General features: G+C 39.9%; 2 protein-coding genes across 9 annotated transcripts in view; one reads left to right on the top strand and one right to left on the bottom strand.

The window, feature by feature from the left end:
* The window catches only part of IL15RA (interleukin 15 receptor subunit alpha), a 49021-nt gene extending 25550 nt beyond the window's left edge, over positions 1–23471 (bottom strand). For 7 of the 8 annotated variants that reach the window (XM_058681981.1, XM_058681982.1, XM_058681983.1 and 4 more), the window contains exon 1: positions 23250–23470. In XM_058681981.1, the coding sequence (XP_058537964.1) occupies positions 23250–23352 (103 nt within the window). In that variant the 5' untranslated portion in view covers positions 23353–23470. Of the gene's footprint in view, positions 1–23249 lie in introns of all 8 variants that reach the window. The other variant, XM_058681988.1, reaches the window with a different exon arrangement.
* Positions 1–26995, top strand: part of FBH1 (F-box DNA helicase 1) — a 224680-nt gene that overhangs the window by 90578 nt on the left and 107107 nt on the right. The window lies entirely within an intron of this gene.

Below are 26995 nucleotides of genomic sequence, written 5' to 3'. Positions count from 1 at the left end.
AAGGGATAGTCTAATAAAAATACTAGACTCTGCTCTATGATAAAATGTTCCCTCCTTCTGAGGGAGCCTGAGTTGACCATGGAACTTTGGATGTCCCAGGTAATATTACATTATTGGTGGCTGGAAAGTCTCCATTCAGCCATGAATCAGTGATGCCATAAATCAGGACACGAGAGATAAGAAGTCCCCAGAGGGAATGGCTAGGCAAAGACTGGATTTAGCTGGTTTTTCCTCACCTACCCCTTTCTTTCCTTAAGCCAAGTTTGCTTTTTGATGCTGACAGCATCGTTGTCCTCGGCCTGGAGAAACTTGTGAGATCGCAGAGTCAAGATCTCAGCCTGTGGAGGACTCATGACCCCTCCCATGGGTGATCTGAAACTTTGGAAGGGAAGGAGAGTCTAAGAACCCCTACCTCGCTCCAAACACCACACATACAGTTACTTTCAAGACCAGTCCATTTTGGGGGGGCTGCAAAGACATCTTGCACAAAATTGTATTTATCTTTTTGTAGCTGGCTTATTTTACTTTAGCATATTGTACTTAGCACAGTCCATATTGTGGTACATTACACAGTTTCCTTCCTTTTTAACGCTGGATAATATTCCATTGGTATGTACATACCATATTTTGATTATCTATAATTCATTTGTTGATGGACACTTGGGTTGATAACATGTTTTAGCTATTGTGAATAGGCTGCTATGAACGTGGATGTACAAATGCCTCTCTGAGACCCTACTTTCAAGTCTTTGGGGTGGATACCCAGAGGTGGAATTTCTCGATCATATGGTAATTCTATTTTTAATGTTTGAGGGTCTGCTATACTGTTTTCCACAGTGACTATACCATTTTACATTCCCAACAACAATGCACAGGGTTCCTTTTCTCTACATGCTCTTGGTTTTTCATCTTCATGGTAGAAGATGTATCTCACTGGAGTTTTGGTTTCATCTCCCTAGTGATTAGTGCTGTTGAGAATATTTTCATGTGTTTACTGCACATCTTTTGTATCTTCTTTGGAGAAATATTTAATCCAGTTCTTTGCCCATTTTTGAATCGGGCCGTTTGTTTTCTTATTGTTGAATTTTAGGAGTACTCTATATATTCTGGAAATTAATCCTTTATCAGATATACAGCTTGCAAATATTTCCTCTCATTCTGTGGTTTGATTTTTACTCTGTGGATAGGGTCTTTTGATGCACAAAATTGTAAAATTTCCATGAAGTCCAACTTGTTTGTTTTTGTTGTTGTTGTTTCCTATGCCTTTGGTGTCATATTCAGGAAATCACTACCAAATCCAATATCATGAAGCTTTGTCCTATGTTTTCTTCTAAGAGTTTTATTGTTTTATGTCTTATACTTAGGTCTTTTATCCATTTTGTGTTCATTTTTGCATATGATGTTCTGTAAGGTTCCAACTTCTTTACTTTGCATGTAGGATGTCCTGTTTCCCTAGCACCATTTTTTAAAGACTGTCCTTTCCCAATTGAATGGTCTTGACATCCTTGTCAAAAATCATTTTGCCATATATATGGTGTTCATTTCTGGGCTGTCTATTTCATTCATTTGTATGTCTCTCTTAATGCCAATACCACACTGTTGTGATTACTGTAGCTTTGTAGTAAGTTTTGATATGAGGAAGTATGGGTCCTCCAAGCTTTGTTTTCAAGATTGTTTTGGCTATTTGGGATAATTTCAGATTCCATATGAATTTTAGGATGGGTTTTTCTCTTTTTGCAAAAGACATCATTGGGATTTTGATAGGAATTGCATTCAATCTGTAGATCGCTTTGGGTAGTATTGACATGTCTTTCAATCCATGAACATGGGATGTGTTTCCGTTTATTTGTATTTTGTTTCATTTCTTTCAGCAATATTTTGTAGTTTTCATTATATAGGTCTTTCAGCTCCTTGGTATAAGTGTAATAATAAAATACTCCTAAGTATGTTATTACTTTTGATGCAACTGATTTTTGTATGTTGACCTTGTATCCTGCTACTTTACTGAATTCATGTAGTAATTCTAACAGAGTTGGTGGGTTTTTTTTTTTTTTTGGTGGAATTTTAAAGTTTTCTGCATATAAGATCATACCATCTGCAAACAGAGATAATTTTACTTCTTCTTTTCCAATTTGGGTGGCTTTTATTTCTTTTCCTTGCCTAATGCTGTGGTAGAACTTCTAGTGCTATGTTGAATACAAGCTGTGAAAGCTGGCATCCTTGCCTTGTTCCTGATCTTAGAGGAAAAGCTTTCAGTCTTTCACCATAGAGTATAATGTTCACCATGGGTTTTTATGTATGGCTTTTATCATGTTGATTAAATTTCCTTCTATTCCTAGTATTTTGAGTGTTTTTTTTTTTATCATTAAAAGGTGCTGAATTTTGTCAAATGCTTTTTCTGCATCGAGATGCTCATGTGTTGTTCCCCCTTCATTTTCTTAATGTGGTGTATTAACACTGATCAGTTTTCATATGTGAGCCATCTTTGCATTCCAGTAATAAATCCCACTTGGTCATGGTGTATGACCCTTTTAATATGCTGCTGAAATCAGTTTGCTAGTTTTTTTTTTTTTAAGGATTTTTGCATTAATATTCATAAAGGGTATTTGTAATTTTCTGTTCTTACAGTGTCTTTATCTGTCTTTCATATCAGGGTAATGCTGGCCTCACAGACTGAGTTAGGAAATGTTCCCTCCTCTTTAATTTTTTCTACCTTCTTGACAGGTTTTGGTATTCTAGGAATTTGCCCATTTCACTTAGGTTATCCAATTTATTTGTGTACAATTGTCCATAGTATTCTCTTATAATCCTTTTAGTTCTGTAGAATTGGCAGTAATGTCCCCGCTTTCATTTCTGATTTTAGTAATTTAAGTCACCTCTCTTGTTTTCTTAGTCCATCTAGCTATAGGTTAGTCAATTTTGCTGATCTTTTTTAAGAACCTACTTTTGGTTTCATTGATTTTCTTGTTTTTCTATTCTGTATTTCATTTATCTCTGGTTTAATCTTTATTATTTTCTTCCTCCTGCTAGCTTTGGGTTTGGTTTACTCTTTTTCTAGTTCCCTGAGGTATAAAATTAGGCTGTTGACTTTAGATCTGTCTTTTTTTTTTTTTTTAATATAAACATGTATAGCTATAAATTTCCCCCTTAGCTCCACTTTCCATAAGTTTTGGTATGTGTGTTCCCATTTTTATTCATCACTAGGTCTTTTCAAATTTCCCTTATGATTTCTTCTTTGATCTTTTGGTCGTTTAAAAGTGTATTGTTTAATTTCCACAATTTTGTGAATTCTGTAGTTTTCTTTCTGTTATTGATTTCTAACTTCATCCTGCTGTGATCGGATTAGATATTTTGCAAGATATCTGTCTTTTTAAATCTATTGAGACTTAACTTGTGGCCTACTGTGTGGTCCATCCTAGAAAATGTCCCATGTGGATTGAGAAGGATGTGTATTCTGGTGGTCTGTTATTAGGTACATAAATGTTTATAACGGTTATATTTTCTTTCCATATTGAACCTTTTATTAATATATAGTGTCCTTCTTTGTCTCTAAACTTTTTTTTATTAAATGGTTTTTTAACTTTTTTAAAAGTTCATTTATTTTGAGACAGAGAGAGTGCACACATGCATGCATGTGAGCGGGGGTAGGGCAGAGAGTGAGGGAAAGGGAGAGAATCCCAAACAGGCTCCACGCTGTCACCACAGAGCCTGCTGCAGGGCTCACACTCATGAACAGTGAGATCATGACCTGAGCTGAAATCAAGACCTGAGCTCAACCAACTTAGCCACCCAGGCGCCCTTGTCTCTAAACATTTTTTGATTTAAAGTCTATTTTGTCTGATATTAGCATAGCCATCCCTGCTCTCTTTTGGTTACTATTTGCATGGAATATCTTTTTGCATCTTTTCACTTTTAATCTATTTTTGACTTAAGTTTGTCTCTTGCAGACAGCATATAATAAGATCAAGTGTTCTATTCATTTTGCCAATCGTCTTCCATTAAACAGTTTAATCTATTTACATATAAAGGAATTACTGATAAGGAGGGACTTCTGTCATTTTGCTCTTTGTTTTCTACATACTTTTAGCTTTTTTGTCCTTCATTTTTTGCATCACTGTCTTTTTTTTATGTTTAGTCAATTTTATGTCATGAAACATAAATTTCTCCATTTCTTTTGTGTATATTCTATAGTTATCTTATTTGTGGTGTCCAGTAATTCCTTTAAATGTAAATAGATTAAATGGGGATTGCATTTAACATCCTAAATTTATAACACTCTAATTTGAATTCATACTAATGTAACTTCAATGAGATACAAGAACTCCTTTCTTACAGCTCTGTCTCTGTTGTTGATGTCTCAAAGTTACATCTTTATACATTGTGTGCTCCAAAAACATAATCTAGTAATTCTTTAAAACGTACTAATCTCTTAAATTATGTAGAAAACAATATTTGGAGTTACGAACCAAAGTTACCTTTTACACTAATATTTTTTTTCTTCATACATATGAGTCTCTTAAATCATGCAGAAAACAAAAAGTGCAGTTACAAACCATTATTGAGTAATACCAGCTTTATGATTGCCCATGAATTATTTGCCTTTACTGAGCTCTTTATTTCTCCATCCAGTCAAGCTACAGTCTAGTGTCTTTCTGTTTCACGTTGCAGAACTCTGAGTATCTATTACAGGTCAGGCCCAGTGGTAGTGAACTCCCTCAGCTTTTGCTTATCTGAGAATGTCTTAATTTCTGACTTTTGAAGGACAGTTTTTCTGGATTCTTGGTTGGCAGTTCTTTTCTTTTAGCACTCTGAATATATTGGCCCACTGCCTTTTGGTCTGCAAAGTTTTTGATGAGAAATATGCTGATAATCTTATTGGGGAATCCCTTATATATGACAATTTGCTTCTCTCTCACTTTCAAGATTCTCTCTTTGGCTCTGGCTTTTGACAGCTTGATTCTATAGTGTCTTGGGGAAGGTCTCTTTGAATTTATATTACTTGGAGTTAATTGAGCTCCTTTGAGGTTTATATTCATGTCTTTTATCAAATTTGGGAAATTTACAGCTATTATTTCTTGAAATATTCTCTCTGTTCCTTTCTTTCTTCTTTTGAGACTCACACAATGTTGGTCTCTTGATAGTGTCTCATAGACTCCTTAATCTCTGTTTACCTTTCTTCAATCTTTTTTCTTTCTGTTTCTCAGACTTGATCATTTTTGTGATTTCCATCTTCAAATTTGTTAATTCTTTCTTCTACCTGTTCAAATCTGCCTTTGAATTTGTCTAGTGAATTTTTCATTTAAGTTATTGTACTTTTTAGCTCCAAAATTTCTTTTTGGTTTCTTTTTAGATTTTCTCTCTCTTTATTGATATTTCCATTTTGTTTGTAAACCATTTTCTTTAACTTTCTCCACATTTTCCTTTAGTTTTTGAGCATCTTTATGACAGTTGTCTTAAAGTCTTTGTCTAGTATATCTGCCATCCAGTCTTTTTTCTGGGACAATTTCTATTGATTTTTTTTTTCTTTCTTTTGACTGGGTCATACTTTCCTGTTTCTTTCTATGACTTGTGATTTTGTTGTTGTTGTTGTTGAAAACTGGACATTTGAATCGAATAATGTGGTAATTCTAGAAACCAGTTTTGCTCATCTCTCATGGCTTGCTGTTATTTATTTATTTATTTATTTATTTATTTATTTATATATTTTAAAGTTTTTGTTTATTGATTTTGAGAAAGAGTGCATGCATGAGTGGGGGAGGGGCAGAAAGGGTGGGAAAAAGAGGATCCCAAGCAGGGTCCATATTGTCAGCACACAGCCCAACACAGGGCTCAATCTCATGAACCATGAGATCATCACCTGAGCCAAAATCGAGAGTCAGATGCTTAAGTGACTGAGTCACCCAGGCATCCCTATTTATTTTTTGATTGTTGCAGGCTGTCACTGTGCCACAGGTCAGCCTGAGGTATAACTTAAGGTCTTCTCGGGTCTTTTCTAAACTTTTCTCGGGGCTTGCATGGCCACCTTCTATTTTTCCCTAGATATGCAACTGTGCATGACTGTCCTAGTCTTTAATGTCTGGCTCCCAAAAGGAGGAAATGGGAAAAAAGAAGGGGTGGGGGAAAGAAGGATACTAGCTCTCTAAATCCTCTGAAAGTCACTTCAGCTTGTCCGAGAGGGGCTTGCAACAGGAGGGAGAGATACAACAACAATGGCTTCCCACTTCTTTGGCAGCACGTCTGTGAGCAGAAGCACTAATCAGCGATCGACGATCCCTTATATTTATAGGACAGGGTCCTTTCTGCCCTCCCGCTGGCTCCTGCAAGCCATGTGCAGGCTGTGCCAGGAACACATGCACAGCTGCCTGCCCTGGGGCTGGAGGTGAGGGCTGGGCAGCTGCTGTTGTGTAAAGACCTGAAACTAACCACAGTTTACCTTCCCAGTCTCCCCTGGAAGTTGCAAGCTTTCAATAGATTCCAGAGTTCCAAAATAGTTCTGTCAGACAGATTCTGCCAGCGCAATGATTGTCCAGGGGAGTAAATAGATTCCTGATACTTCCTACTCTACCGTCTTCCCAGAATCCTTTTTGAATAAACGTTTCCCTGGGCATACGATTCTAGGCACATGATTTTTCTCCTTAGCACTTTGAAGCTTTCTAGCTGTTTTTTTTTAAGTTTATTTCTTTTGAGAGAGAGAGAGAGAGAGAGAGAGAGAGAGAGAAAGAGAGAGAATCCCAAGTAGGCTCCACACTGTCAGCACAGAGCCTGATGTGGGGCTTAAACCCACGGACTCTGAGATCATGAAAGTCAGACGCTTAACTGACTGAGCTACTCAGGTTCCCCAAAGTTTTCTAGCTTTTAATGTTGACGTTCTATTGAAAAACCCACTGTGTGTCTAATTCCTGTTTCTTTGCCAGCAATGTGTCTTTTCTCTCAGGATACTTCATATCTTCTCTTTGTTTTGGTGCTCTGCAGATTTATCACAATGATTCTTTTTTTTTCTTCAATATGTGAAGTTTATTGTCAAATTGGTTTCCATACAACACCCAGTGCTCATCCCAAAAGGTGCCTTCCTCAATACCCATCACCCACCTCCCCTCCCTCCCACCCCCCATCGACCCTCAGTTTGTTGTCAGTTTTTAAGAGTCTCTTATGGTTTGGCTCTCTCCCACTCTAACCTCTTTTTTTTTTTCCTTCTCCTCCCCCATGGGTTTCTGTCAAGTTTCTCAGGATCCACATAAGAGTGAAACCATATGGTATCTGTCTTTCTCTGTATGGCTTATTTCACTTAGCATCACACTCTCCAGTTCCATCCACGTTGCTACAAAAGGCCATATTTCATTCTTTCTCATTGCCACGTAGTACTCCATTGTGTATATAAACCACAATTTCTTTATCCATTCATCAGTTGATGGACATTTCGGCTCTTTCCATAATTTGGCTATTGTTGAGAGTGCTGCTATAAACATTGGGGTACAAGTGCCCCTATGCATCAGTACTCCTGTATCCCTTGGGTAAATTCCTAGCAGTGCTATTGCTGGGTCATAGGGTAGGTCTATTTTTACTTTTTTTTTTTTTTTTTTTTTTTTAAACGTTTTTTATTTATTTTTGGGACAGAGAGAGACAGAGCATGAACGGGGGAGGGGCAGAGAGAGAGGGAGACACAGAATCGGAAACAGGCTCCAGGCTCCGAGCCATCAGCCCAGAGCCTGACGCGGGGCTCGAACTCACGGACCGCGAGATAGTGACCTGGCTGAAGTCGGACGCTCAACCGACTGCGCCACCCAGGCGCCCCTATTTTTACTTTTTTGAGGAACTTCCACACTGTTTTCCAGAGTGGCTGCACCAATTTACATTCCCACCAACAGTCCGAGAGGGTTCCCGTTTCTCCACATCCTCTCCAGCATCTATAGTCTCCTGATTTGTTCATTTTGGCCACTCTGACTGGCGTGAGGTGATATCTGAGTGTGGTTTTGATTTGTATTTCCCTGATGAGGAGCGACGTTGAGCATCTTTTCATGTGCCTGTTGGCCATCTGGATGTCTTCTTTAGAGAAGTGTCTATTCATGTTTTCTGCCCATTTCTTCACTGGATTATTTGTTTTTCCGGTGTGGAGTTTGGTGAGCTCTTTATAGATTTTGGATACTAGCCCTTTGTCCGATATGTCATTTACAAATATCTTTTCCCATTCCGTTAGTTGCCTTTTAGTTTTGTTGGTTGTTTCCTTTGCTGTGCAGAAGTTTTTTTTTATTTTCATAAGGTCCCAGTAGTTCATTTTTGCTTTTAATTCCCTTGCCTTTGGGGATGTGTCAAGTAAGAAATTGCTACAGCTGAGGTCAGAGAGGTCTTTTCACAATGATTCTTGGTATGGGTTTGTTTTTGTTTATCTTGCTTGGTGTCATTTCCCAAGTTTGACCTTTGGTGTCTTTGATGGCTTTAAGCCTTTCTGGAAAATACTCAGCCATTATCTCCCTATATCCTCTTCATCAATGTCCCTATTATCATCTTCTGGAGCTCCAGTCATGATCCTTCTTCTATCTGTCTAAGTCCAGGTTGCTATGTATAACGAAATACCGTAGACTGGGTGACAACAAACATTTATTTCCCACATTCTAGACATTGGAAATCCAAGATAAGGTGCCAGCATGATTGGGTTGTGGTGAGAGCCCACTGCATGGTTTACAGACTGCTACTGCCTTCTTGCCTTATCCTCACAGGGTTGAGAAAAAGAGAGCTCTGAGCCTTTACCTCTTCTTATAAGGACACTAATCCCCTCATGGCTACACCCTTATGACCTCATCTAAATGGAATTCCCTTCCAAATGCCCCACCTCTGAGTATCATCACCCTCAGGATTACGATTTCAACATTTGAAGTTGAGAGGGTACAAACATTCATTCCATAGTTCTGTCCTTTATATCTTTAATCTCTGATTCACCATCCATTTCTCTGTGCTGTACTCTGGTATCTTCAGACTCATCTTTTAGTTCACTAATTTCTCCTTAGAGGCTCTAATTTGATCTTTAACTTCTGTATTGATTTTTTTAAATAAATGTTTGAATGTTGATTATTTGTAGTTGATTAAATCCATTTATTGTTGACAAGTATTTACCAGGGTGAGTCAATAATCAGTTACAGAATTTGTATTTGAGAAGGATGGTTGCTTCAGAGTACCTCCTATTCAGTACCCTCTTCCCCTCCTGCACATACCTAAAACCCTTTTTGTTGTGAAAATCATACATCCATAAGTATATAAAGTGTTTATGTGCAGTTTAAGGATTAATCATAAAATGAAGACTCATGTGTATGCCAATTGGCTTAAGAAATAAGTATTACCCATAACTTAGAGGTCACTTGAGTGCCTTCCCCAGATGCCTTTATCTCCTCAAGAAATGAACACTATGCTGATGTTTGTAATAATCATTGTTTTGCTTTTATTTATGGCTTTACTGCATAAATAAGTATTCCCAAGTAATAAAATACCTAGGTTTTGTTTTGAATGTATTATATGTATTCTTCTCTACTATGCTTCTCACACAGTGTCATGTTTTTTATTTATGTTGATGCATGTAGCTAGAGTTCATCCACTTTTGGTATTAAAGTATTATATGGAAACACCACAGTTTATCCATTTTACTGTTGTCAGACATTTGGATTGTTTCTAGTGTTTTGCTATTACAAATAATAGTGCTAGAAATAACCTTGCACATGTCTCTTGATGCTCATGGAAAAGAGTTTCTTTATGGTATTTTCTTAGCAATGGCATTGCTGGGAGATAGCATATGTGTATCAATTTTGGATAATACCAAACTGTTTTCCAAAGTGACTGCACCAATTTATACTTCCACTGGCAGTAGGCGGGTTACTTTTTCACAATCTCACTAACATTTGTCCGTCTTAATTTTTAAAACTTTTAAATTGAATCCCAGGATAGATTTGAGGAGAATTGACATCTTGAAGATATTGAGTCTTCTTATCCAGAAACAATGTATATCTCTCTACTTATTTAGGTTTCTTTCAAAAAGTTTTATAATTTTTCTATATAAAGGAGTGACATATCTTTTGTTGATTTATTCCTAGGTACTTAACTTTGGGTGAGCAGGTGTGCTTTCTAAATGTTATCTTTTAAAAACATGTATTATCAAAATGCTTTTTGCAGGTACACAGAAAGAATATTGGTTCTTGAATATTGACTTTTAATTTGGCAATCCAGCTCCATCCTTAATAATTTATCTGTATATTATTATGATAAAATAACAATCATATATCTGAGAAAAATGAGCTTAAAAAGTTCACTTCAATCTGTATAATGTTTGCTTTTCTTGTCTTACTATATTGGTTAGGACTTCCTGTACAAGGTTGAAGAGTAGGCATTATACCGTGAAACTTTGTCTTGTTCCTATTTTGAAAGGGAATATTCAGGTTTGTCTATTTCTTCCTGAGTTAGTTTTGGTAATTTTTTAAAAATAAGGACCTGCCACCTACACTTTCAAACTTACGAGCGTGAAGGCATTTTAAACGTTTTATTTATCTCCTCTTTTACATGCCTAATGTTATTTGTTTATCCTTTCTCTTTTATCCTTGATTAATTCTGCTAGAGGTTTGTTCATTTCAGTAGATTTTTTTTCAAAGAGCCAAGTTTTGGATTTGTTGCATCTCTCTGATGTACCTCTGTTTTCAGTGTTATTTACATCTGCTTTTATCCTTATTATTTGCTTCCTTCTTCTATTGGACCTATTCTGCTTTTTAATCATGTCTGTAGTTGGATCCTTTGCATGTAATGTGAAACTTTCCTTATTTTCTAATGTAAGTATTTATGGTTCTAAGTTTTCAGAAGATAGTGTTTTTGTTTTGTTTTGTCCTAATTTATTTTGTGTTATTTTTTTCTGACTTACATTCCTTGTGATGAGAGAAGTTGGTCTATATGATCTCTATCATTTGAAATGCACTGAGGCTGATTTTATGACCTGGCAACACATAGTTAGAGTTTATAAATGTTCCCTGGCAGCACCTGGGTGGCTCAGTTGGTTGAGTCTGATTTCTACGCAGGTCATGATCTCGTGGTTCATGGGTTAGAGCCCCGAGTCGGGATCTGTGCTGACAGCTTGCTCAGAGCCTGGAGCCTGCTTTGGATTCTGTGTCTCCCTCTCTCTCTGCCCCTCCCCTGCTCACACTCTGTGTCTCTCTGTGTCTCTCAAAAATAAATAAATGTAAAAAAAAATGTATAAATGTTCTCTGTGTGTGGTATTCAGTTGTTAGACATAGTAGTCCATATTTGATCAAGTTTGTTAATTATTTTCAAAACTTTTATATTCTTACTGATTTATTTTCACATTTGACCCATCAAACACTTGAAGAGGTATGTTAAAAGCTTCCATTATGATCGTGTATTTGTTAATTTTTTTATTTTTAACAAATTTTTAAAAAATGTTTATTTATTTTTGAGAGAGACAGAGACAGAATGCGAGTGGGTTGGGACAGAGAGAGAGGGAGACACAGAATCCGAAGCAGGCTCCGGGCTCCGAGCTGTCAGCACAGAGCCTGACGCGGGGCTTGAACTCACAAGCTGTAAGATCGTGACCTGAGCTGAAGTCAGACATTCAACCGACTGAGCCACCCAGGCGCCCCTATTTGTTAATTGTTTTGATAGTTCTAATCATTTTTGCCTCATATATTTTGAGGTTATGCTTTACAGGTACACAGGCTTAGAATTGGTACCATTCTGTGTTAAGTGATCTCTCTCTATTTACTGATTATACTAACCTCTTTAACATGCATCCTCAATGTGTAAATGTTAATTCATATCCACAGCCTCCTCCCAGCAATACAAGAACCTTGGAGATGCTTTAATGCCATCACCCATTACCAGTTTCTTTTTGTTTGAATAAGTCTTTATTTCATCATCTTTCTTAAATGACAGTTTTGTGCAACATAGAATTCTGGGTAGTTATCATTACCTGTCTTCCGTATTTCATTGCTGTTGTTGAGGATTTAGCCAATACTCAAATTTGCATGCCTTTGTTGATTTTTTTTTTTTTTTTAAAGAATTAGCAGTGAAGAGGTACCCGGTGGCTCAGTTGCTTAAGCATCCAACTCGGATTTGGCCTAGGTGGTGATCTCATGGTTTCATGAGTTCAAGCCCCACATCGGGCTCTGTGCTTGTAGCATGGAGCCTGCTTGGGATTCTCTCTCTCTCCCTCTCTCTCTTTCTGTCTCTCTCTCTCTCTGTCCTTCCCTGGCTCACACTGTCTCTGTCTCTCTCAAAATAAATAAATAAATGTAAAAAAATTAAAAAAAAAAGAATTAGCAGTGAAGACATGTGGGTCTGGAATTTTTTGGAGTTGTTTTAAGCTACAATTTTAACTCTCTAAAATATAAGACAACTCAGGTTATCAATTCCTGAGTGAACTTTGGTATTTGTGTTTCAACGAATTTGTCCATTTTATCTAAGTTGTCATATTTACAGGCATAAAGTTTTTCATAATAAAACTTTATGACCCATCGGTATCTGTAGGATCTGCAGTGATGTTCCTTTTCATTCCAATGTTGAGAATCAATGTTTATTCACTTTTCTTCTTGATCAGTCTGGCTAGAGGTTTAGGATTCTATTGACCTATTGAAATACCAGCTTTTAGTTTAGTTGATATTGTCTGTTGTTTTTTTCTGCATTCAATTTCATTGATTTCTGCTCTTATCATTACATTCCCTTCCTTATGCTTACTTTAGGTTTAATTTGTTCATTGCTGTCTGGTTTCTTAAGGTGGAAGCTTAGATCATTGATTTGAGACTTTTCTTCTTTTCTGATATAAGTACTTAGTATGATTAATTTCTGTCTATGATCTCTTTGAGTTCCACAAATTATGTTATTTAAATGTATTTTTATTATTTTCAATTAAAAAAATTTTCTATCTTACCCTTCTAATTTCTTTTTTGACCTGCAGATTATTTATAATAATATAATAAAATTATTAATATAATAATTTATTGAATTTCCAGATATTTTTATCCAGAGGATTTTCCAGATATTTTTCTGTTAGTGCATTCTAATTTAATTCCATTGTGGTTACAGGACATATTTTGTGTAATTTCAATGATTTGGAAATTTGTTGAGGTTTACTTTATGGCTCACAGCATGGTCTCTCTTGTGAATGTTCCATATGTATTTGAAAAGAATGCGTATTCTGGTTGTTGGATGGGCGTGTCTTCTGTAAATGCCAATTAGATTAACATTTTGATCTTCTATATGTTTACTGCTTCTTTTTCTATTTTTTTTTAACTGGAGGAATAGTGTTAAAGTCTCTAACTATAATCCCGGATTTGTATTTTTCTTCTTTCAGTTCTATCACATTTGCTTTATGAATTTTGAAGCTCCATAATGTAGGTACAGACACCATTAGTATTTCTATGTCTTCCTGGTGAATTAACCCCCTTATTATGTAATGTCCCTCCTTATCCCTGGTAATATTCCTTATTCTGATGTCTACTTTGCTGTTAATACAACTACTCCACATTTCTTCTGATTATTGTTTGCATGGTATATCTTTTTCAATCCTTTTTCTCCTAACATATCTTTGCCTGTATATCCTAAGTGGCTATTTTGTAGTCAGCATATAGTTGAGTTGTTTTTTTTTTAATTTAATTGAACAACCTCTGTTTTTTAATTGGTGTGGTTAGATCACTTATATTTAATGTAATTTTTGATGTGGCTGGATTTAAGCCTACCATTTTTCTAGATGTTCCTGTTTGTTCCATCTGATCATTGTTCATTTTTCCTCTTAACTCCCTTTTTTGGGTTGATTATTATTTATTATCCCACTTTATCTTCATTGGTTTATTATGTGTACCACTTTAAATTATTTTTAGTGATTTTGCTAAGGTAAAGAATATACATCTTTATTTTATCAGAGGTTACCTTCAAATAATATTACAGCATCTCACATATAGTTAAGAACTCTACCAATGCATAGTTAACAATTTCTCCCTCCCATTTTTTTGTTGTCATACATTGTACTTTTATATATTCTATTAAATGCAATACTTTGCTACTATTTTTGTTTTAAATAGTCAAATATTTTTAGAGTGATTTAAAAGAAATAATATATTTTATTTACCTCCATTTTAATCCTTTCCAGAGCTTTTTTTTTTCAGATATCCAAGTTTCTGTTTAGGATTATATTCCTTTTGCCCAAAGAACTTTTTAAAGTGTTGCTTATGGTGTAAGTCTGCTGGTGATGAATCCTTCTACTCTTTGTTTGTCAGGGAAAGTCTTTATTTTGTTTTTATTTTTGAAAGATATTTTCCTGGTTATAGAATTTCTGGAATGACAGATTATTTTGTTTTGTTTTATTTTAGGACTTTCAACATGTCACTCCATTTTCTTGTGGCTTGCATAATTTCTGATAAGAAGTCTGCTTAAATTCTTATCTTTGTTCTTCTATGTGGAAAGTCTCTTTATCCACTTTATCATAATTTTTCTTTATCTTTGTTTTTCAGCAGTTTGAGTATGATGTGTTTCAGGATGAGGGTTTTTGGGTGGGAGAGGGGGGTGGACATTTACCTTGTTTGGTGTTCTCTGAGATTCCTGGATCTGTGATTTAATATCTTTTATAAATTTGGGGATATTCTCAACTATTATCTCTTCAGATATTTCTTGTGCTTCATTCTCTCTTGTTTCTGGAATTCTGATCACACATATATTAGCCTATTTTCTGTTGTCCTACAGATCTTAGATACTTTGTTCCATTTTGTTCTCTCTCATTTTTTCTCTTTGTGTTTCTGTTAGAGTAATTTCTACTGATCTATATTCAAGTTAACTGATTCTTTGGCTGTGTCTTTGGCTTTGTGCTATCAGTGTTCTGATAAGTCTGTCAAAACCTTTCTTCATTTCTATTACTGATTTTTTTTTAAATTTCTAACATTTCCATTTGACACTTTCATATGGTTTCCACCTCTCAACTGAAATTCCACATTTGTTCAGAAATACCATCCGTCCTTTCCACTGAGCCATTAACATGTGGATGATATTTATTTTAACTTTCAGTCTCATAGTTCCGATTTGGGGGTCATCTCTGAATCTTGTTATTGCTTTGTCCCTTAATAGTGGGATTGTGTCGTTGCTGCTTTTTTTGAGTGTCACGTAATTTTTAATTGAATGCTGGACCATGTGTGTAGAACTGAGATAAATAGTATTTATGCCAGAAAATGAGAAAGCTTCTCCTGCTAGACTGATAGTGTGGGGGGATTGGTCAGTCTAGTCAGGTTTTGAATTGGGTTTGGATTTTGTTGTTCTCTGGTTACCTTCAGAACACCACTGGCTTCAAATTCCTCTAGTGGTAACTTGTGGTTAGGGTGGGGGCTGGAGTGCCAGAGGGTTTCTCTATGTCCCTAATCCTGCCTCATCTTTTGTCCTTCTCTCTGTATCTAAACCACAAGAGGACTTCTCTACACCCTTGCTCACCACACCCTCAGTGATTGACTGCTGTGCTTGTTACTTGGCGCTCACGTGCTGGAGGTGGTGGGGTCAGGAGAAGTTTGCTGTTGTCCTAGTCCTATCCCAGTCTTAGGATGCCTTGTGTATCCGGCTCTCGGGGTTGGAGCTTTCAATATATGGCTCCTTACTTTCATGGCATGCAACTTCTCCCTTATATCTTTAACAGGTTTTGTGTAGAAAAAAAGCTTCCTTCCCCTTGTCCCACAGTAGTGGACCTCCAGTGGAATTGGTATAGGATCCTGAGCCAGGACCAAGTATGTGTGGGTTTATTTCTGGACTTGGTATTCTGTTTCATCAATCAATATATTTGTCTGTTAATCTTGACACCAATACTACTATGTCTTGATTATTGTAGCTTTATAAGAAATCTTGAAGTCAGGTAGTATAAATCCTGCAACTTTGTTAATCATTTTCAAAGTTGGGTTTGGTCCTTTACTGAATTTTAGAATAAGTATATCAGTTTCTACCAAAAAAAAAAAAAATCCCTTTGAAAGTTAGATTGGAATCACATCAAATCTAGAGATCAAGTTGGGAAAGAAGTGACATCATAATAATATTGAGTCTTCTCAATATCTGTAAACAGTATCTCTCTCAATTTATTTAAGTCTTCAGTAATTTGTCTCAGAAATTTTATATAGTTTTTGGTTACCAGTTTTGCACATTTTTTTGTCAGATGTATTCCTAAATATTTCCAATTTTTTATGTCAACACAAATGGTATTTTGTTTCAGTTTCTAACTTCTTATTGCTCGTATTTTATATATTGACATTTGTGAGTTAATTGTGTATTCTGAAGCCTTGCTAACCTCACTTCTTCTAAGAGCATTTTTGTAGATTTCATAGGATTCTCTATGGAGATGATCATGTCATGAGATTATTTGAGTATATTTCACGATTACATTTTATCCACTCGGCTTACTAACTGTAATTCTTTGTTGTATTATTTTGGTGGTTGCTTTAGGATTTATAGCGTATTTACCTCATCACAGCTCACTTTCATGTGACTTTATACTGCTTTGCATATGCAGTTCTTATGGACCTTAAGCAATATACTTCCATTTCTCTTCTAGCCTTTGTGCTATTGTTGTCATACATTTTACCTCCACATATGTTATAAATGCCAGAATAGATTATTATTATTTTTGCTTTAAACAGTTGGTTATTTTACTGGCTACAGATTTTAATAGATACTTCCTCTGTATTATTCATCATTTCTGGGTGTTTTGTAGCAGGAGAGTTTTTATTTAGAATATCTACTCTGTCATTTTGCCGAAAAAGGAAACCTACTAGTGGGCTTTCCATTGTGAACATGCCTCAAGAAAAGATAACAATTGATATATGACTGCACAAGGGTATCAAGACACTGAAGCCAGCCCAGTCAGCCACACAATGACCAGTTACTTACTATACAAAGCTAAACTCATAAATATAACAGAGATATACATTTGATTGTATCAATAACCTTTCTTTCTAGAGGCCTTAATCATATCTTTTGATACTCAATTATAATTTCTGTATATATTCTCTCAGAACATTATTCCTTAGATATGCCATGTAAGCATGTCTTGCCTCATTTATAATATTGTGAGTTCCTTGTGGAACATAATATTATGGTGAATGGATTTCACAGTTCTCTGCTGCTCCCACAGTGCTAGGTAGGCCTGGTAGGTCATAGGTGTCTTCTGGGGTTAGTGGCTTATGAATACACAGAGAGGAATGGATGAAGTAATGAAAATAGCAGTAAACTTAAGGTTCTGGGATTTTGAAAATTCTCAAGTAGCCAAAAAAATCATATACAAGCCCCAGTGATCACAAATGAAGTCACCAAAATAGCGTGGAGGGCCACACCTCTCTCTATTTCACAGAACCTGTGAATCAGACTCCTTTGTCAAGTTGATTTACACAGTCTGATATATTAAGTATCCTTGGCCCAGTCTCATATCCAGAGTTCAAAAGGTATCCTGTTAGCATGCCCTTCCCGTTCTTTAAGGAGAGTCGGAATCCATTCCCATCTTTTCCCTCTTATTCTACCAAGTATATGTCCACGGCATGCCAAGTGTGTTAAGATACAAAGAAGAATAAGATGTAATTTCTCCCCTCAAGAAGCTCACTGTGATGCTGACACATCAAAAGCATAAAGGCCTTGTGTTCACAGTAATCCATTTTCCTTCATTTTTCTAGCTGAAATGCCAGCCAAGCCAACACATTTATTTCCTTTTGGCACTCACTTTGTTAATCATTTTCAAACTTGAGTTTGGTAAACACTCTATATCCAGGTCATTATCTTTTAACTCATCAATTCTTTTCTTTCTCTCTCAGGCTCACTAACAGAAATTCCCAATCCACTTTTTGTGTGGCAGATGAATTCATCATAGTTCAAGTCCTTAAATATTGATTTTTGAGGGATCAGAATAGTTGAGTGGCTAGAGGGTAAAGAGCAAAGAAAAGAGAAAGAATGAAATAGACTCTATACTTGTAAGACTCAAGAGGAAATCTGCCCCCTCCTCTCTTCCTTATTGACACTGTCTTGATTCAGGATTTCATCACCACTTACTGGAACTATTACAAAAGTTTCCAACTTAGCTTCCTGCCTTCAGACCCTTCTGACTACAGTTTACTCTTCACATTCTTTACAAGAGTAATCTTTCTACCATGTAGGTCCAATAATGTCCCTCCTGCCCAGAGACCTTCAATGGCTTCCTACTGCTTGAAAGATCAAGTCTTTCCTAATAGAAAACATTCAAATAACGTCAACCATGTTTAATGAGTAACATGGATATGACTCCCAAGTGTATATACTGGGGGGGGGGGTGGTTATACATGTTTTCACTGAGTTACTCACTATTTGGTAAGATCAATTTGGCAAAGGTGATTTAGCCCAAACAAGTTAGTTGAAAGTGATGATTTGATTGAAAAAGAATATCCCCAGGAGTATTTCTTCCATTTTTTGTTTTTAGATGTTGAGGCATTTTCCCTGCCTTTTTTTGCTCTGTATAGCTTATTTTCATCCAGTTATTCCTACTGTGTGCTTTTTAGAACATCAAATATTTAAAAAAACTTTTATTTTATATATATGCATATGTATATACATGTATGTATATAGGTACATATGTATGTATATATGTATACAGAGAGAGAGAGGGAGAGAGAGAGAGGGGGAGAGAGAGAGAGGAAGAGGGAGAGAGGGAGGGAGAGGGAGAGAGAGAGGGAGAGGGAGAGGGAGAGAGAGAGGGAGCGGGAATCTTAAGCAGGCTCCGTGCTCAGCTCCCAATATAGGGCTCAATCCCACGATCCTGGGATCACGACCTGAGCTGAAATCAAGAGTCAGCTGCTCGATCGACTGAGCCACCCAGGTGCCTCAGAACATCCAACATTTTGAAACGACCTAAATATCCAGCCTACACACATCTCTAGCCATAAGGAACTGTTTAAACAAACTGCAAAAATGTTATAAAATTTATGTATAAAACATTATAATATGTATAAAAGTATGCACAAATGTTATATATGGTAACTTTATAGAACGCATTTGCAAACTTTATGAAGTCATGAAAACATTGCCAAACAAGATCAGCTATAATTAATTAAAAATGAATCTGAGAAAACCCCCAAATTCTACATCTTTTTTTGTGCTACTTCTTTTGTAGTTTGATTTTCTCTTTACAAAAGCAATTTAAATTATGAGAGAAAAATAAGAAAAGGCAGACAACTAAGCAGACTTACACTCACACACACATGACCCATAGTATCTCCCTGCTCAATGACAACTACTTAAGGATCTTCTAGTAAAAACTGAATAATATGATGCATATTATTTGAAAGGAACTTCACTTTGCTTATGCAGTCCTCCACTGTTGGAACACTTAGGTTGATTTCAATAAATCCCGTATTTTGTGCATTAAAGTTTTCATCAGTGTTTTGTTATGAGTAGCAGCACAAAGCAATTATAACTAGATAAGATGGATTTCAAATAAAAAAAAGGAAAGGTTTGAGTAAAACTCCCTAGAATTCTGCAAAAAATGGTTTAAAAAATGTTTAAGCACACACAAGTTGTAAAACCACCCCAAAGTGTACTAACACCCTGTACAACGAAACCCAAGTTGGTGAGATATATTTATCTTCAAACAAATCATCATTTTCTCCAGCTGCTTTTGGAAAATCATCTTCAACCTTTCAGGTTGTGAGGATCTTTAAGAATTAAATTACTTCATGCTCAAGTTGATGGGTTTCCCCTCCAAATCATGCCTTTTGAATGAGAACAGATAACAGCAACTTGCTGTGTCTGTTAGCACTGCAAACTAGCAGGAGCATATCTGAGACTGTATTATTTGCTCAGCTGGTGATAAGGAATGGGCTTCTCTCTATAATTTCTGACCAGGATCATAGTACCAAGTAGCAAATTTAATCATTTGTATCCACTTCCCTTCCTAGCTCATTGAAAAACATTGGGCACAGTCTACTCTGTTAGCTCTCTGTTCATCTTTTCCCTAATACTCTGTTGTCTTGATTACTGTGACCTTATTAACAAGTCTCAAAGTCAGAAGTATTATTTCCAATTCAGTTGTTTTTCAAAGTTGTTTTGGCTACACTGTGCCTTATGCATTTTCATGTGAAATCTGCCATCAGTTTGTTGATTTCTGCAAAAAGCCTGCTGAAATTCTGACCTGGGTTGGGGGAGGGGAGTGTTACCTTAACAATATTGGTTTGTCCAGTCCATGAGCATGGTATACAGTCTCCATCTGTTTAGGTCTGCTTTCATTTCTCTGAGCAGTGGTTGGTGGTTTTTAGTGTCCAGGTCTTTCTCACCTTTTGTCAGATTTATCCGTAAGTGGGTCGTACTGTTTGATGCTATTGAAAATGATTCCTATTTTTTAAATTTCAATTTCCAATGGCTCATTGCTAATGTATAGAAATGTAACTGATTTTCACAGACTAATGTTTTGTCTACAGCAACCAAGGCTTAAAGAACAGCTGATGTTCAAAATAAGTGTAAGAAGAATTCAGCTCAGATCATCTTTTCAACAAATAGTGCTAGAACAGTTGGATATCCATTCGCAAAACAAAACCTGAAACCAAACCAATAGGGAAGCTTCAATCCATACTTTACATTATATAGAAAATTACTCAAAAAGGAATCACAGACGTAAATGTAAAACCTTAAAGCTATAAAACCTCTAGAAGAAAATCTTTGTGACCTTGAGTTTGGCAAAGATTTCTTAGAGATGACACTGAAAGCTATTAAAATACATAAAAGAAAAATTAATAAATTGAGCTTTCTCAGAATTAAAAATTTCTGTTCTTCATCAGATACTGTTAAGAGAATGAAAAGATAAGCCACAGACTCTGAGAAAATATTTGCAAATCATATCTGATAAAGGTCTTGTATCCAAAATATATAAAGAATGCTGGAAACTCAATAACAATTCAACTCAATTTTTAAAAGGGCAAGAGGTTTAACCAGATGCTTTACCAAAGAAGATACATTGGTGGCGAATAAGCACATGTGAAGATGCTCAACATTATTAGCTATTAGAAAAATGCAAATTAAAATTACAAGGGTCCACTACCCACCTATTAGAATGGGTACAACTAAAGAGACTGATGAACCACACACACACACAATTTGGCAAATATATGAGGTGATGAATGTGTTAAACTTATGATGGAAATCATTTCACAAGAAGTACATATATTAAATCCTTGTATTGTACACCTTAAATTTACATGATGTTATATGTCAATTATATCTCAGTAAAGCTGGGAAAATATTTTAAAGGAAAAAAAAAACTGATCATACCGAGTGCTGACAAAGATGTGGAGGAATTGGAACTCAGACACTTGCTGGTGGGAATGTAAAAATTAAACACATACATGCCCCATGATTCAGCCACTCCACTCCCACCTTCTCTACCCAAGAGAAATGAAAGCCTGTGTCCACACAAAACCTACATATGAATGTTCATCACAGCTTTAAATGTAATAGCTTCAAACCAGAAACAACCCAGATGTCCCGTAAGAACTGAATGGATAAACAAACAGTGTGATACCCATGCAATGAAATACTACTCAGCAATAAAAAGGAGTGAACTATTGATACAAAGGACAAGACGGAGGGAGAATTATCAGAATAATGACTATGCGTGAAAGTAGCCAGACAAGAAAGAGTACACATTGGATGATTCCATATGTATAAAATTCTAGAAATCACAGCAAGCCAAAAGTGAAAGGCCATGGTGGTGGCCTGGGGGGATAGAGCATCATGCAGGACAAGAGGAAACTTTCGGTGGCGATGATTACATTGACTTTCTTGATCATGACGGTTCCACAAGTGTATACATTTACCTCTAAACCCATCAGATCATGCAATTAAATGTATGAAGTTTATTATATCCTGTATTTCAATAAAACGGTTCAAGAAACACAGGAAACATCAGGAGCAGCTGAATGGCAGCAGTACCTTGGTGAGGCCAACAACCACGCTGTAGCTGATGAGCTTTGGAGACCTTTCCTCTGCGCTTGGAAGGGTACAGCTCAGCCTGGCTGGGCTCAGACTAAAGCTGCACCTCACTTCCACATCGTGCGGGTAAAGTTGCCCAGGTCTGCTGGCTACCCCGCACGCTGGCTAGCGAGCTGAGAGGAACTGACTAGGTCACCAACACAAGTCAGATTCTCAGATGTGGGGGGAAATCCATAGTGTCAAGAAAATAAAACTTCATGAAAGCCCGCAGAGCTACAGGGTTCACACCAACCCAGCCGCAGCAGCAGCAGCCGTGGATGGATAGCTCTGATCACCTACTGGGCGGACAGACTGGACCGACTCGGTGTAAATGATGGAGAGTCTTGCCTTACACACACACACACACACACACACACACACACACACACGCACGCACACACATCACGGGGTTAACCAACTCCCGGAGAGTGTACGATGGGTGGATGGGCTTCAGTGAATCCCTGGGCACCCCCCCCCCCAATTCTATGCACGTGCATTGATGCATTTTTCTGGGGAGAGGGTTCCGAGCCCTGTAGAGACCCTCAGGTCGCTTCCTGACTGTAAAAGGATCAAGAAACGCTGACAAGGACAAAGCCAGACCGTCAATGCTTTCTCCTCCCTGCTCTCTAGCTCCCCGGGATGAGAACCTGGGAGTCACTCGTTCGGGTCTTCCTGCTGAGATTACATCTGACGACCCACGTTCGTCGCGAGCGCACCGAGCCATCACCGGCTTGGTCTCTTCCCCGCTGGCCCGGGTGCGCGGACCCCAGGCTGCTAACCCTTTCGCGGTTTCCTGCTGCTTAGGAATCTGCACTCACCGGCCGCACACGTTTTCTCTCCGCAGGGACACAGCCCTCACCCCGTCCTACCGCCGCGCTCCGGGTCCGAGGGCAGAGACCCAGAGACCGGGGGTCTTCCTCGGACCCCCGCGGGCTCTGCCAGCGGTGTAGACGGCACCGTTTTCTCCCGGGGGGTGGGGGGGGGGTGCTCAGACAGCCGCCTTCCCAGATTTCTCCGAGCGGCTGGGAACCTCCGGCCCGGAGCCCCGCTGGCGACCCCGGCTCCGTCCCTTCGCCTCGGAAGCGGGGAAGGCGCGGCTCGCGTGCCGGGGGTACGGGCCCTCCCCGCCGCCCCGTCCACGTGTCCCCGCGCGTGGGCGCAGCGTCCGGTCCTGGGCACCGACCCGCGGCCGCGGTAGGTGGGGCGCCCCCGCCGCCTCTCCCCCCCCACCCCTCCCCGCCCCGCCGGGGACGCGCGCCTCTCCCTACCGGGCGTCGCCGGCGGCCGGAGCAGCAGCAGCAGCAGCAGCGGCAGCGGCAGCGGCGCGGGGAGGGCGCGGAGCCCGCAGCCCTGGGGCGGCCGCCGGCCCATGTCCGCACGCTCGGCTGCGCTCCGCCCGCCGGCCCCCGGGCTCGCGGCCGCCCCGCCGCCCCGCCGGCCGCGCGGGCAGATGCCCGACCGTCCCCGAGGCGGTGGCGGGCTCCACTCCCGGGACTGGCCGCCCCGCCAGTCGCATTCGCTTTCGCTTTTGCTTTGGCCCCCGGAGGGCTGGGGAGAGGTGCGGAGCCGTGACAGATGGGTGACTCAGCATCCCCACCCCCTCCTCTCGGAAAAGCCCCGCCGCCGCCGCCGCCGCCCCCGGGCCCCCCGCGCCGCCGCCCGCGTCCCCGGAGCGCCCCGGGCTGCGCGGAGAGGGGTCCGCATAGCCACCTGCGCAGGCCCGCGGTCCTGCCCCTCCGCCTGTCTCCTCGCCCCCGGGGTCCCCACTCGGCCACCGGGGCTCGTGTCCCCTCGCACAGGGCGTTCGCGACGCAAACTCTTATCAGCGAGCGCGGCTGGTGGGCGTTCACACCTGATTTCTGCGGCGCCCCGGGCACCTCCCCTCTCGCCGGTCCCCGCCTGTCGCTCCGACCGCCGCTTTGCCGGTGTCCCTGCACTTCTGGGCCGGAGACCGGCTGGCGGGCGAGTGGCCCTGAGCTCCGCTGGTGTCGTCCGGTCTCCGTGGGCGACGGCGGAGGTGTCGCCGCGCTGTGGCCGGTCGGGCCGCCTGCCTCCTGTGCCACCTGCGCTTTGTCCAAATCCGGGGGCGCCTTTCTTCCCCAAGGAAATTGCAGACATTTGAAGGGGGCGTGGAGGGGGCGGGGGGGAGCAACGAAAGGCCCGACAGTTCGCGTCTCTGTGCCCCGGTGCCTCTCGTCAGACAAGCGCTCCTAGTTTTCCGTCTGCCTCTTTGGCAGGCGGGTTATTTTCCTTTCTGGGGATCTCAAGCGGCGCCTGAAGTTGTTTCGAGCCGGTCTGTGATGAGAAAGCTCAGAAACTCCCGGTCACAGGAGTGACATTAGGCAAGACGGGGCCTCTCTGCTCCGCGTTCCGTTCCCCCGGTGGGAGCATCCCAACCAGGAAGGGGACCTCAATGCGATCCGTGGGCCTTGTTGGAATTTTGTCAGGTTCCCATGCGTCCGTTCGCGTGTGGATTCAGTTCTGTGCAGGTGTGACACATGCGGATCCGTCTGTGACCACCGCTGTCCAGACGCAGAAGGGATGGGCCACAAGGAGGGTTCCGTCCTTGTTACTTTTATGGCCACAGCCACCCTCCTCTCACACCCTCCCTAAGCCCTGGCAACCGCCGATCCATGCTCTATGTCTGTGATTTTGTCATTCGAAGAATGCGTGGGAGAGGCGGACTTTCTTCACTCAGCATAATCCCCTTGAGATCTCTATCAGAGATCTTGCCCTGTGAGAATTTGCTTTTGTGAATAGCACTCATGATGGTTTCTGTCTTTTTTTTTTTTTTTAATTTATTTTTGAGAGAGAGAGAGAGAGAGAGAGAGGGCGCAGGGGAGGGGCATAGACAGAGGAAGAGAGAGGATCTAAAGTGGGCTCTCTGCTGACAACAGCGAGCCTGATGTGGGGCTGTAACTCCCAAACGGTGAGATCGTGACCTGAGCCGGGAACTCACCAACCGGTAGATCAGACAGACGCTCAGCCGACTGAGCCACCCAGGTTCCCCGCTGGTTTCTTTTTTTAAATGTAGGAGCTCTGCCACCCGCCATGCAACCGCCCTGTGCTATTACTCATGCGTTCGTTTCCTAGGGCTGGTGTAGCAAAGTACCAAAGCTCGGTGGCTTAAGACAGCACACTGATTCTCTCACAGTTGTGGAGGTCAGGAGTGTTGGCTGGGCCACGCTCTCTTGGAAGGCCCTCCAGGCAGATCCTCCCCTGCCTCTTCCAGATTCTGGTGTTTGCTGGCAATTCTTGGTGTCCCGGGGCTGGTACGTGTGTCCTTCCAGGTACGTGGCCATCTTCTCCTGTATATTTTCACGTCATCTTTCTTCTGTGTGTGCAGTGTCCCCAGTCCTAATAACCTCATTTTAACTTGATGACCATGACTTTTGTGGTTGGCCCTCTTCCGCCCATGGCAACGTGGTACCTCTGTTTCTGCCAACAAAGTCCAAAACCCCTTTTCTCTGGCCAAACGACACTGAATTGACTGCAGGGCACCTGAGTTCCTGAGGTACAGCGTCTAGACTTCAGGGGTGATGCCGGTGGCCGTTCCTTTGCTGGCTCCAAATCCGCATGCCCATACAGGGATAGGGAACTCGGCCAGCAGCCACCGCTCAGAGCAGAGCTGGTGTTGAGAGCAATGCTGTGGAGTCAGGACAGACAATGCCTGGTGGCAGGGTCTTCAGTCACCAGCTATCTGCTGTGGGGGGATAGACACTGAGCCCTTGGAGCTGGAGGGTAAGATGTCAAATTGTGTCACCAAGAAGGGGAGGGCTGTGGCTCAAGGCTAATGGACTTTTCTTTCTCTTTTTCTTTCTTTTTTTTCTTTTCTTTCTTTCCTTCTTTTCTTTCTTTCTTTTTTTTCTTTCTTTCTTTCCTTCTTTTATTTTCTTTCTTTCTTTCTTTCTTTCTTTCTTTCTTTCTTTCTTTCTTTCTTTCTTGTTTTCTTTCTTTCCTTCTTTTATTTCCTCTTTCTTTCTTGTCTTAAACTTTTAAATTCATATAACACAAAATTCACCATTTGTTACTGTATAATCCAGTAGTTTTTAGTATATTCACGATATTGCCCAGCCATCACCACTATCTCATTCCAGAACATTTCCATTACCTCAGAATGAAACCCAGTGCCTGTTATTAATCACTCCCAATTTCTTTTCTCCCAGCCTCTGGTAACCTCTAACCTACTTTTGTCTCTATACATTTGCCTATTCTGAAGAATTAGAATCTAATCTAATCTAACCTATATCTAATGTAATCTAATCTATAAATGTAATCATAAAACACGTCCTTTTGGGTCTGGTTTGTCGCATGTATTAGCCCTTCATCCCTTTCTGTGACCGAATAGTACTCCACTAGATAGGTATTACGTGTTTTGTTTATTCATTCACCAGCTCATGGGTATTTGAGTTATTTTCGTCTTGGGGCTAACATGAATAACTACCGTATGGTAGCACAACCATTGCACAACCATTAACGCAATGCATAGCCCTTATTCAAATTTTGTCAGCTTTCTGTGCATTCGTGTGTGTGTTATATGTATAGTTCCATGCACTTTTGTCATATGTGTGCACATTCGTGTACAAGCTTTTGCATAACCATGTTTTCATTTCTGGGAGGTGTGTACCTAGGAGTGGAATCGTTGGGTCATGGGGTACTTCCAACAGCAAGGAGACTCATGGAGCCATTTAGGAAGCAGGGACAATTGGTTCTCAGACTGGAGGGTGATGCCTTCTGGCGCTCACCAAGTGAGGGTGTACTTGGTTTGGGGAGATATTGACTTAGGAACTAAGGGACCAGCATAAGGGCATCTGACTATCACAGCTACCCTGAGGAAACCACGGCAGCGAAAGTTAGGGCGAGAGAATGAAAGAACACCACTCTACTTGTAGAAGGAAAGAGCAGACAAAACCAAAGACGCAAAAACAGATGGAAGAGGAAAGAAGTGTTTATTGGTACTCAAAATATAAAACAATCACATTTCCTTATTTTTGTAAGTCCTATCATATCTGAC

Source organism: Neofelis nebulosa, chromosome 8 (genome assembly GCF_028018385.1).
Source record: "Neofelis nebulosa isolate mNeoNeb1 chromosome 8, mNeoNeb1.pri, whole genome shotgun sequence".
Classification (NCBI taxonomy): domain Eukaryota; kingdom Metazoa; phylum Chordata; class Mammalia; order Carnivora; family Felidae; genus Neofelis; species Neofelis nebulosa.
Note: the sequence above shows the minus strand (reverse complement) of the source record. Positions and strands in the feature narration are given on the sequence as shown.